Below are 13069 nucleotides of genomic sequence, written 5' to 3'. Positions count from 1 at the left end.
TCCAAAGAGAAAGGAAAACTTGAAATCGCATCATATGACCCCTTTAAGTGTTTTTTTAAGATACTGCAACAATCAGCATTGGTCTGCGATGGGGATTTTTTTTGGGGTGGCTGGTGTGAATGAAGTTAAAAAATAAAATATAAATAGTTAAAAGTCTATATATACAGTGGGTACGGAAAGTATTCAGACCCCTTTAAATTTTTCACTCTTTGTTATATTGCAGCCATTTGCTAAAATCATTTAAGTTAATTTTTTTTCCTCATTAATGTACACACAGCACCCCATATTGACAGAAAAACACAGAATTGTTGACATTTTTGCAGATTTATTTATATATATATATATATATATATATGGAAAATGTCACTGAAATGGGCTTTTCTGTCATTTTCAGTGACATTTTCCATAATGTTGGAACATTATTGCATTTTGTACATTAAATAAAATACATTTTTATATATTTATTTGTATATGAATGATGCACATTAACAAGATATTTATTTGCATAAAAGTTCATTTGATTTTATTTAGACTACATTTTTGATAGGCCTCTAACGGGCCACTGGCGACAAAATTGGCATCAAGAGACATAAAGATGGGCCACTTTTACAAATTAGATCGATTTTTCTGAGGCCCAGAAATGCTATTTTAACATCCTGTGTATATGCAGAAGCTTTATATTACAGACTCTAATGAGCAGTGTGATTTGATACATGACAACCTTTATTTTTAGCTCTAATTAATCTCATGATTACTTTTCATCCACAAATTACATGCCATGGCTCATAATAATTTGATATGCATGTTAATAATACATAATACAAGGACTATGCACTACTGTGCTGCTGCTATCACTGTATGAACTCTTGACATATATTGATATATTTATAAATGGAAAGTTATAATTAGTCCTACTTTTCTTGTTCCAGATAGCAGCTCAGGATCTGGAGATGGAGGTTTGTTTTCTTTTCCTACAATTTTTTTTCGGACCATAAAGCAGCAACGGTAACATCAAGGAAATTGAAACGTGGTCATTTCTGGGATTTTGACCTACAGACTTCAAATTATCCCAGAAACGGGTCACCTCCCATCACTCAGGAACGCTGTAGATCAGCCAAAACATGCCATCGGAGGTTATTTTTAGCCTCATCATGCTGAAGTTGGCAGTTCTGTGATAAAAGAGTGACCCCGCGCTGCGCTGGGTTTGAACCTCCCCTGGAGCGGGTTTTAAAGATGAAGGCTTGTGCGTACGGGCCGCTCTAGAGCTGTCATTACAGCAAATTACAGACCACTGCAGGAACACAACTCAAGTGCTGCTGAGTATGTACTCGCTCAGTGGCCACTTCTGAAATCTGTTATGCCACTGAGTATTTTTAATCATAATAAATAAATAAAATTCATCATTAATAAAATAAAATAAAAAGTCTTTAAATGGTAGATTATAATAGTTCTTAACTTTTTTGTCTCATTTATAATTTTTTAAGTGCCATTTTTTTGGGCTTGTTCCCTTCGGTCTTTCATTTTTATATATATACACACACACACACACACACACACACACAATTGTGGTCAAAAGTTCACCTACACTGACCTGAATAAGATAATTCACATAAAAGATGTTTACATATAGTCCACAAGAGAAAATAGTAGCAAATTAAATGTATCAATTTATAAAAATTATTACATACGCTTGATTCTTAATACTGTGGTTGTTACCTGGATGATCCACAGCTGTTTTTTTGTTTTTTTTTGTGATAGTTGTTCATGAGTCCCTTGTTTGTCCAGAACAGTTAAACTGCCTGCTGTTCTTCAGACAAATCCTTCAGGTCCCACAAATTCTTCGGTTTTCCAGCATCTTCTGCATATCTGAACCCTTTTGAGATCCATCTTTTCACACTGAGGACAACTGAGGGACTCATACGCAACTATTACAAAAGGTTCAAACGCTCACTGATGCTCCAGAAGGAAAAATGATGCATTAAGAGCCTGGAGGTGAAAACGTTTTGAATTTGAAGATCAGCGTAAATTGAACTTGTTTTGTCGTCTGGGAAACATCATGCCAATTTCTAAATGTTTTCATTATCAAAAAGTTTCTATAATTGTTTGTTTCATATTTCAATTTCAATGTGCCTTTAATTAAAAAATCTGCCAAATTTGATAATTTATAATCAAATGGACAACTGTGAAGGACAAATAAGAGGAAAACAGTTGCATTAAAAATATATCATGTAAATAAGGCAGCAACAGAAATTCAGTGCTAATGATAATGCTTGAATAAAACGTTGTTGTTTTTAGCTTTAATTGAATTATATTTATATTTAATTATAGCCTTAATTGAACTTGTGTTATCACTGTCTCACAGAATATGAGGGATCAGGCACAGATTCGGGCAAGAAAGTCACAAAATGCAGCAACTGCAAGTACGGTGCTGAATGTGATGAAGACGCAGAGGATGAGGACTCGTACGTGCTGCATTAATTCCTTTATGATTTCTGCTTATGTTGTCTAGCCAGATTAATGAGTATCCAGGAGTTGTTCATTAATGAGTCCTGTGCTATTTCATGCCAGCTTTTAAAAGTAATGAATGTATGTTTATTATTTATATTTATTTATTGGAAACAACTGCCAGTGTATAATATAAAAGCATGAATGCTGGAAAGAATTCAGTTCTATCAAAGCCGAGAAAATAACATTTCTCCCATGAGACGGGGAAGCGTTGTGAAACTATTTTGTATGAAAAGTTTTTCTGCCTAGTTCATGTTACTTTCACATTTTCTTGCCAAGTACTAATGAACAGTATGGACATGAGATTCAGGAGCTCAGGGAAAAAGAATCCTACATCAGCTCTCAAAACACTCACAGCTCATTAGAGTTCAGTTACATCAGCCAGCAGGGGGAGACAATCACACAGGACTGGTCTAACAGGGACAGTTGATGTACGGCCAGATTTACAGCCGATCTTATTAGTGACCAAATTTACCAGGTGTTATTTTAGTATCACTGATATGCTGTTATAGTTTTTGCTAATATTGAATTTGATTTGATTTTAATATTTTCTGTTTTCATTTAAATTTTATTAGTTGTAAATTTCTTAATGTTTGTATTTTTGTGTTATGTTTTAGCTTTTGTTATTTTAGTACTTCAACTAAGTGAAATTAAATGAAAATGAGAAATGTTGCCTTGACAACTACCTCAAATAAGTTACATTTTTAAAAAATGTTTTAATTCAGTTCATGTTTATTTTATTTCAAGTAATTCATTTTTTAGCGTTTTAGTTAGCGATAATATCCTTGATTTATGAAAGCCCATTTCTGCCACAGAATAAAAAATAAAAAAGGTAATTGTGACTTTTGTATATCAAAATAAAGGGGAAAAAATCTGAATTGCAAAATATAAACTCCGAATTCTGACCAAATTTCTCATAATCCCAAATTAACATCTCGCAACTTTGACCTTTTTCTCTGAATTTTGAGTTTAGATCTCCCAGTTTTGAAACATAAAAAAAGCTAATCGTGACTTTTTATTTCACAATTCAGTAAGTTTAAATCACACAATTGTGAGATACAAACAAAAGACAAAATTGTGAGATAAAAAGTCGCGATTATCTTTTTAAAATGTGTTATGCTGTGTTTGAAACAAGCTTCCATACTGAAGCTTTATCAAAAACATTTATGCTGTACCAGCAAAATGTTTGTCCTTTGAATAATTCATAGCACAATTGAGACTCGCAGCATTTAAATTTGTGTGCTGTTCTTTTTTAATGTTGCAGCTGTTCGTGTAAAATCGACTGCAGTGGGCACAATGAGAATCCAGTGTGCGGCACAGATGGAAACTCCTACCATAACCCCTGCCTGGTGCGAGAGGCGTCCTGCATGAAGCAGGAACAGATTGATGTGAAACATTTAGGGAGATGCCCAGGTCAGATCCTGTCACAGTCACGGCACTGCAGATAATGCATCAAGCCAAACAGTCCCAGGATTTTTATGTGAGATTTTGAAGGATAGTTTGTCTACCAAAGCCAATCCATGTTTGTTTTTTATCATTTAGATAAAGACAAAGCTAAGAAAACTGAAGCTGGACTTCCATATAAGCCAGAATTGATTGGTAAGTACATTTCTAATCATCTTCATCTTTTAAATCACTTCCATAATGTGAAATATTTCAGGGTGAAGAATATCTAATGAGAAAAATGAATGTTTTTATCCACTTGGAATTGATTGGATAGTGAAAAGTATCACTATATGACATGGTTGGAGGGGAGGGGCTGAAAAATAAGAGTTTGGTGATGTCAATCAAAAAGGGAAGTCGTTTCAGAGTCTCTTATGCTCACCGAGGCTGAATTTATTTTGTAGAGGGTAGATTAAAAAATATTGTTAAATATGTTACAATAAAAAAAAATTCTATTTAAATATATTTTAAAATGTAATTTATAAAACGGATAGTTCCGGTCCTTGATTCTGATTGGCTGAGCCACGTTCAAAGCTGTTGTAAATTACTCTACAAACACACACCTTTGTTTACGTTTACAACCACTTTGTTGCAACCACAACTGATTCTGAGGAACTACATTGTTTGGTGAAAGAATACTGTTTTTATTAATATCATTACACTTTATTTGCTCTGTTTTATTTTGTGAAACAGTTTTATAAAAGCAATAAACCCTGTGAAGCCGTGGTTTACAGTGAATTTATAACAGCTAAGGGGGTTTTAGGCACTCCGCTTCCCGTGTTAGGTCGTGCCTAACAATGCCCCTTAGCTGTTATAAATTCACTGTAAACCACGGCTTCACGGGGCTTACTGCTTTATTATTCCTGAGATGCAAAGCTGAATTTTCAGCATCATTACACCAGTCTTCAGAGTCACATGATCCTTCAGAGATCATTCTAGCATACTGATTTGCTGCTTAAGAAACATTTCTTCTAAAAGGCATCAAACTGTCACATACCCTTAATAAACTGCAGTCCTCAATCTTATAGTGCTGTATATTTAAGTGTTAAAACAAAGCTAAATCTGCTACTTTCAGCAATGGAGTTTAAAAACGATTGTTGTATTTTTAGACCCAGCAAAAGCCGGTGAAGGAAAAGGATACGGCTGGAAGCCCGTTCCCTGCACGGACGACTACGCCAACTTCTGCGTTCATGGCCAGTGTGAATTTAATTACGGCATCGCCTCCTGCCGGTGAGCGTCTCGTATTTGATTGCACAGAACCGTGTGCATCCTTTCAGGTGTTCATTAAAAAAGGACATTGGTTGGAAAATGAGTTTCAGATGGTTTCTTGTATTTCCACAGGTGTGATTCAGGTTACACGGGGACACAGTGTGATGAGATCGCGGACTTTAACATCCTGTATGTCGTACCCAGTGGTCAGAAACTTCATTATGTGCTCATAGCTGCTATCATTGGAGCCGTGCAGATTGCCATTATTGTGGCAGTTGTCATGTGTATTACCAGGTAAGTCCTGGAGGAAAAAAAATCTATAACATTTCACTACAATAACATTTGGTTTATTATAAAAATGATTTATATATATATATATATATATATATATATATATAATTGAAATTTATAAAATGTATACATTTATATATATATATATATATATATATATATATATATATATATATAATCAAATAGTATTTATTTAATTATTTATTGTTTATTTATTTATTTTTTTTACAGGAAATGTCCTAAGAACAATCGTGGAAGACGGCAAAAGCAGAACTTTTCATCAAATGCCTCTTCAAGGATGATGTAGCTTGTTTTTATTTTTATTTTTTATACTTTTTGTACCGAGTGGATTACAGTTTTAATGTGTTTTTTGTTTTGTGCTTTCTTGACTCTGGACAATAAGGTTATTATCAATTTAAATTTTATTTTTATTTTATTGGATGGTGCCTTATTGTTTTCAGGACATTTTAGGTACTTGATGTCAGTGATAAACACTGTCAAATGAATGATAAAAGCTAGCTCTTTTTTGTCGAGTTTTTTTTTTTTCCCTTTAGATTGTGGTACCAGTTTTTTTCACATATTGTTAAATGTAACTCTCGGCACACAAACTGCACCACAAAAACGGACGTCCTCGATTTTCATGGAATGTGCTTCTTTACTGAAAATATTAACTCTGAACTGTCTTTAACTGCCCCCTTTGATTTGATTTTTATTTCTTCAAATCAAACATAGCTGAACACCAAATTTAATTGGACATGAACAAGTGCGCCGACGAAGTACTGACGTTTCCAGTTTCTTTTGAAAGAGAATGAAATGCAACGTGTTTGACTAGCTATACTTATCAATGTTGAAATGTTTGTAGTTTTTATGTTCTAATGTTATCAGTGTTGTTAATGTTGAAACAAACATTATTGACATTAATTTAATTCTATGAACTGCATATCGCATGACCTGTTAAACTGTGTCCAGTGCTGTAGATTTAATAAAATTTAATTCTGTCTTACAGATATTTTTGATGGCTGTACACATAGACATGGTGTAAAGTTAGTTGTTAAACCTCGAGTAATTCAGATGTGGCCTGTACTAAGTCATACAATCTCTCTGAGTAATCTAATTTTAAGTATCCAGTTCAAGTACTTTGTAATTTGACATCTTATAATCATTAGCATCATGTGTCAAGACTTCAGGTTTGAACCAGTTTGGACATCTGTACAATTTTAAAACGGATCTTGATGTCTTAAAGGGATTATTCACTCACCTTCATGTAGTTCCAAACCTGTATGTCATTTTATCTGTTGAACACAAAGAAGATATTTTGAAAAATGTCAGTTGTATGGACAAAAACATGATTCAAAATATCTTCTTGTATTCTACAGCAGAAAGAAAGCCATAAAGGCTTGGTTTTGGGTGAACTATCCCTTTAAGTGACATCTTGGGTTCTCGAATTTTAAAATGACAGATTGCATCAAGAAGCAGCTATTTGCAGAAAAAGAATCTGACCACAAAACTTTGACTGTTTGCTCACATGAGATTTTGTGTGTAGGAAAGTGGTGTCGAGTATCAGCTGAATGAAGAGTTCTGGAGAATTAAGTAAGCCTCGCTCAGCTATGACATGAGTGATGAGTAATTATAGACGGCTCGGGGTTTAAGAATAGACTGCAGCTGGTGGCATCATTTCACGGGTTTGGACAGTCCATCTTAAGGTGGATCATCTTCCCCAGGTCACAACGTGGATGTCAAAATCATGCTTGAGGTCGATCTTAAAGCATTGTGGACATGGTTGTAGGCAAATTGCTCCCTCAGTTGTGAATCTTCCCAAACTTGGTAATGGTAAAGCTGAAACCTTTTGTCCAAAGTTGGACAATCAGGTGACTATCAGTGATAGAACATCTTGGTATTGTTTGTGTTATTATTTTTAACAAAATATGACCATGCCATTCGCTTTTCATCGAGGAAACATAGCTCTTTGTAAAATAAATAGTGCAGTTGAGAACGAAGGGGGTTTCCATTATCTCAGCTGCACATGCATCTTCTAAAAATGACAACGTGTCACCTTACTGTGGATATTTATAAAGCTGAATTCACGGTGAGTTGGTTTGGTGCCTCCTTCCAACCCCTCTGCCCTCTTTTCCAGTCAATCCCTGTGTGTTTGGCCTTTGAACCTTGTGTTCCCTATATACAGGAAGGGTGGAGCTTCTATATTCTCCAGAACGTCCATGAAGCTCCAGTCAGAGGGCGAGTCCATCTCATCCAAGCGTCTTCCAGGGCCCACCACGGCCCCATGATCCAGCAACCCACCCCATAACCCAATACCCCCTTGTGCACCAACAGAAATCCACCAAAGCAGGACCTTCGGCAGTTCTAGTCTAGGGTCCTCACTGGGTTACAAGGACAAGCATGGCCGACAAACTGGGACTGGCAGGTGTGGCGGACGAGCCCAGCGCCCTGAACATCTTCACTCTGTTGGAGAGGGTGTCCGGGATCATAGACAATGTGCAGGCGTGCCAGCAACGCATGGAGGAGCGGCAGCTGGAGCTGGAGAACACCGTGAAGACCATCCAGGCGGACGTGGTGAAGTTGACAAAGGAGCACACGGCGACGAGTAGCACCGTGGAGAAACTTCTAGAGAAAACACGCAAGGTCAGCTGCCACGTCAAGGACGTTCGTGTACGGGTGGAGAAGCAGAACATACGTGTCAAGAAGGTGGAGGAAACCCAAGTCGAGCTGCTGAACAAGAACAAGTTTCGTGTCGTCATCTACCAGGTAAGACTCTTTGCTTTTACTGGCATGCGAATGTTTTCTTTTGGATTGGATTTTTGGGGTTGGATCTCTAAAGCAGGTCCAATTTTGGAAACGTACCTTAGAATAGTGGAATTTTTTCCTTTGCTCATGGCTGAAACTCCATTCATCGATTGTTTTTTTACTCTTAGTCTGTCCTACAACATTTCAGCTTTTGGACTGGGTTTTTCTGGGTTCCATATGAAGTTTGGATCTCTAAATCAGGTCTAATTTTTGAAGTATACCTTACAATACCAGACCATTTTCCTTCAGTCTTGGTTGATCATTTTTTACTCTTCGAGCTTGTCCTACAACATTTCAACTTGAGCAAAGGGGATTATCAAAGATAAGACAGATTATTTCAAGATACAAGGTGATCCAAGATAAATCCCGGTACATTAGAAGGTCATGTGGCCTACAGCCAAAAGCAATACAGCAGGAATGTTCTGCCAGTCCCCACTGAGAAAGGAGGATTAGGTTGGCGGCCATTTTATCTGATATGTGGCAGGATGTCTGGAGTAACACACAGATAAACCATGTAATGTGATCCATGAAGGAGTAAAAATTAATTATTATACACTCTTTATTTCATAAGAGAATGAACTATGAAGCCTTATTTGGAATACCGTTGTTGTTTAAAACGTAGATGTCCGAAATCAGATTGAGTACAGAATTATGACATCATAGAGGAATGTTTCATTGCTAAATGTGGAAATACTGTTTCATACATCTGCAATGGATCTGCTATTGTTTGAAATAGCTTGAGAATTATTTGGGAGCTTGTATTAGGACAGCCCAATTACTGTGTACAAAAGCACTTAATAATGCATTCAATTAATAAAAATCAGCACAATTATTATTTATTTATTTATTTATTTTTTTTTAGGTTTTAAATAGCCCAATAGTAATAGGATTTAACAATTAAAAAAATAGGATTAAAAATAAAATGATTGACAATTTATCTAAAACCTTTTTAATAATACCATAATGTTTTCATACATTTTTAAGAGAGGATTTTCTGAAACTATGATAGTAAAAGCTGCAAGTTCGTGGCAAATATTCTGTAGGTAGTTTTGAATTTAAGACACTGCATTACTCAAATAAAATTCAATTTACCGTTATGTTTTCAGATACATAATTATGGAAAATGTACAATTACAGTGTTTTAGTTGAAAATGTATGTTAGTTTTCTGAAGATTTATCATAGGTAATAGGCTAGTGTTCTCCATTTTCCATATCATAGACAAATTTCTTGAGGATCAATAGGCAACTAGTGTACTCAAATTGGTTAATATTTTCTTTCTCTAACAATCTTACTTTTAATTAGTGCCCATGGGTTTGATGATCTCTTGTACCGTGAGGAGAACAGCTGACAGATTTGTTCAGGGTTATTCTGAGAGCTGAACTGAAGCTTCATGTCCTAATATAGTGCTTTCGCGTCTGTCAGAGTGACGGTTAAAAAATCTGTCGACAGAATCTTTAATAACCGATTGAACACTGGCCGTTTGTTATCAGTAGTCTTTTTCATATATATAAAAATGTTCATTTTGTTTGTGTATAAAGCGCATTATTTATCAGAAATGGTAATTTAACTGGTTTGAGTCCATGACTGAGTGAGTCACGTAACTTGATTCACTTATAGCTATTAGCCTTTTTATATACTGAGCTATGATAGGTTAATGTTATGTGCGAGTTGTGCAACAGCACGCTATTAATGTAATCTAAACTCTTTTGAAACAGATTTAAAATGTACCTGATCTTTATTTGCAAACCACTGTGCAATCCGATACGTGTACAGATTCACAGCGCAACAGTTTGCTGTGCAGATATTGCCTAAGTTTTTTATTTGAATAGCCAACTGTTATTCTCAACTTTGCTTAGAACCTATATTTTACCTTACGTTATGTTTGATATCAAATGGTGAACCCACACCAAATGTGAAATGATTTTATAGCCGTCTGGGTTTCGGCTTCGGCAAGTTATTTAACGGCTTTGGAATACTTGATTCTGATTGGCGGACCGATAACCGCTTATTCCAAGTATAGGTCTCTGCAGGAAAGTAATCGGAGTTACCAGATCGGGGTGTTTTTAGATCATGTTTCCTGATTGGCTGACGTTATAGTGACGGTAGGTTTAGGGGTGGGGTTAGGTAAGGGGGATCATTTTGATTGCATGATTGAGAAACACCCTGCAGTTTGAAAACACCCACAAAAGAAACTCCCACTTTTGCTCTGCAGAGACCTCAGTCTCTTACCATTAGCCGAAAAAGCATAACAGCTAAAGCTAACGCTTCCGGTCTGGCAGTACGTGGGAAAGGAGACCAGAGGCTGTTTTTTTTAATGGATGTCAATGGAGGAGTGGCTTCACGATGCTGAATAAACAGCTTTTTAGAGGAAACAGCTTATCATTTAATGAATCGACACCGTATCTGCTAATCTTCAACATGTTTTACAGTAAATAATACTTTTGGATTGAACCATTTTTAGAGTTTACCACGACAGTGACACGTCACTGACTTTTTGCGACAGCTGGGATTCAGTTTACGGCACTTCCCATTCATTACTATGGTTTGATTGGCTGGTTCAGGTGTGTTTAATTAGGGTTGGAGCTAAACTCTGCAGGGCACTCCAGGACCGAGTTTGGAGACCCCCACTGTTACACTCATGGGATGGGTTGTTCATTATGTGCATTTTTTTCTTTTCTTTATTTTATCTTTTAAATAGTCTAAAACCATTTGATTTAAGGTCTCAGCTGTGCTATACGTGGTAAAAGTATGGTAAATTTATGATAAATGTATTCTCTTCCCACAGGGCGATAATGAGGTCCCAGCTGTAGCTGCTCCTAAAGCATCTACGAAGGGAGCAACAGGTGGAGACTCTCCCATAGACCCAGATGTCCCGGAGGCTCCGCTTCCTGACTCGGATGAGGAATACATGGTCGTTGAGGAGGCCGACTCGTCTACTGCTGCCAAACTAAAGAAGACCGGCCTGAAGCGCATCGAAAGCCTGAAGCAGACCTTCTCCCGTGAGAACATGACTAAGACCAAAGAGAATCTGGGCACCAAGGTCAACAAGCTGGGTGAGCGCATAGTAACAACCGAACGACGTGAGAAAATCCGCCAGTCTGGGGAACGGCTGAAACAGTCTGGTGAGCGTTTCAAGGAAACCATCACGAAAACCGTGCCAGCAAAACTCAACCTGAAGAAGGAAAGGACGGTGGCTGAAGGTCAGGAGGGAGCTGAAGGGACCACGGAAGGAACGGCACCCATCCCACCACCGAAGGGCCGCAAGGCCAGCCCTGGTGTGGTCTACACAGAGCCAACGGAGAAACAAGAAGGTCCAGATGAGGGCAAGGGCGAGGAATCGGAAGTGCCAATGTATGATATGAAGCAGCTTTCTTAAGCGGCAAGCCTTGACAGTCACATTTGGGAAAGACTAATGTACAGAAATGAATTTTATTATGGAGAACTTGAAGGTGGAAAGATTGGGAAAATCAGAGATCTTGCTTCTAAGTGTGTGGATAAGTGGATGGTTCTTACGACAACTGAATGAACGAAATAAGGAAATTGTACGTTACAAACAATACCCAGATGTGTTTTTTTTTGTGGATTTTCTTGTTTACATCTATTATGGACTATGAAGGGTTATGAATGTTAAACCAATGTACTGAGATGACTAGGCAATGGTTTTTAATTTAAGTTAAGCTAAAAACATGGTGTTTGCAATGATTTTCTTCTTTATACTGCCACCTATGGGAGTGGATGCAGCATCATGAAAAATCAAGGTAGGAGATGATAGGAATTGACAAATTTACGAATTGACATTATTTGTTAGGTGTGTGTAAAATATTTTAAAGAAATTTCTTTGAATAGCTGAATTTACAAATAATTCACAGAGAAGTGCATTTTTGGACTTTCTCTGGAGAACTTGAAATTAAAAATGAAATGAAATTAAAAATGAACCACATATATTCTGGTGTCGACTGACATCCAGCATGAATGAGTTTAGAATTACATTTTTCAATTTAGATGTTGTAGTGGTTTTTGGAATATAACTAACTGTGCAGACAAGTCATTTATAAACAATATTTTTCTGTGCCATTCTGTGTAAACTCTGAAAAACAACTTTTGCAGTCAACATTTTTAAATAAACTAACTCTAACAGCTGGTTTCTGAAGAGTTTCTGGGAAAAATGCATTTAGTGTATTAGTAATCAAGACTGATTATAAGAGTTTTGCAATCAGTCTGAATTCTAAGGGTCTCAGTGGTAAAATAAAGTGTTGCTGTACGGCACTTTTTATTTCCTATTATGCAGGTGTCCAACCTTTTTTATTGGGGGATGGAGAAAATTGTCACCGACAACATGGTTGTACTGATGATAAAAATCCTGGACTGACTGCACCATGAGATTGTCTTTACATTGTTTGTTTTAATCACACTTTGAGCTTTAATCACACATTATGATATGCTTGATAAATGCATGTGTGAATAAAGAATACTACACTCAAGATCACTAGTTGTAAATCAACGATGTTTCTTCTCTATATATTATTTTTGTCATATATACACATAGTTCGGACACCGCTGCACATTATGTTAATGTGAATTAACATAAATGTACTGCAAAAATAGTAATCCCAGATAGTAGACTACTATAGAGGCATTTCTGAATAGTTCAAAGAAAACTGCTACATTCAGCTGCATGTGCAAATAATTGTGTATATTTCAACTTTTTTATTGCTGCTTTCAAACAAGAGGGGAAAAAAACAAAATACATATTTCACAATAAAATCCCTTCCATCTCACATGAAAATTTGTGAAAAGTGTGAGTACAATTTCAACACA

The 13069-nt window shown here is 36.4% G+C and overlaps 2 protein-coding genes across 3 annotated transcripts in view; both read left to right on the top strand.

Annotated features, from left to right (window-relative positions):
* The window catches only part of LOC107599723 (tomoregulin-1-like), a 16680-nt gene extending 10261 nt beyond the window's left edge, over nucleotides 1-6419 (top strand). The window contains exons 4-10 of the mRNA XM_016291406.1: nucleotides 930-956; nucleotides 2363-2462; nucleotides 3770-3918; nucleotides 4048-4104; nucleotides 5058-5178; nucleotides 5290-5451; nucleotides 5680-6419. Of these exons, the coding sequence (XP_016146892.1) occupies nucleotides 930-956; nucleotides 2363-2462; nucleotides 3770-3918; nucleotides 4048-4104; nucleotides 5058-5178; nucleotides 5290-5451; nucleotides 5680-5755 (692 nt within the window). The 3' untranslated portion in view covers nucleotides 5756-6419. The remainder of the gene's footprint in view (nucleotides 1-929; nucleotides 957-2362; nucleotides 2463-3769; nucleotides 3919-4047; nucleotides 4105-5057; nucleotides 5179-5289; nucleotides 5452-5679) is intronic.
* A 1153-nt stretch (nucleotides 6420-7572) lies between these two features.
* On the top strand, nucleotides 7573-12725 carry cavin4b (caveolae associated protein 4b). 2 transcript variants are annotated; one of them, XR_001610686.1, is made up of 3 exons: nucleotides 7573-8211; nucleotides 11037-12009; nucleotides 12540-12725. XR_001610686.1 is itself a non-coding variant. In XM_016291318.1 (2 exons), the coding sequence occupies exons 1-2, from the start codon at nucleotides 7846-7848 to the stop codon at nucleotides 11625-11627; spliced, it is 957 nt and encodes a 318-aa protein (XP_016146804.1). In that variant the 5' UTR covers nucleotides 7573-7845; the 3' UTR covers nucleotides 11628-12601. The 2 variants fall into 2 exon arrangements, 1 of the variants encoding a protein (XP_016146804.1); XM_016291318.1 differs by having other exon boundaries at nucleotides 11037-12601.
* Nucleotides 12726-13069: the final 344 nt, after the last annotated feature.

This window comes from Sinocyclocheilus grahami, unplaced genomic scaffold, assembly GCF_001515645.1.
Source record: "Sinocyclocheilus grahami isolate Dianchi unplaced genomic scaffold, SAMN03320097.WGS_v1.1 scaffold270.1, whole genome shotgun sequence".
Lineage (NCBI taxonomy): Eukaryota > Metazoa > Chordata > Actinopteri > Cypriniformes > Cyprinidae > Sinocyclocheilus > Sinocyclocheilus grahami.
Note: the sequence above shows the minus strand (reverse complement) of the source record. Positions and strands in the feature narration are given on the sequence as shown.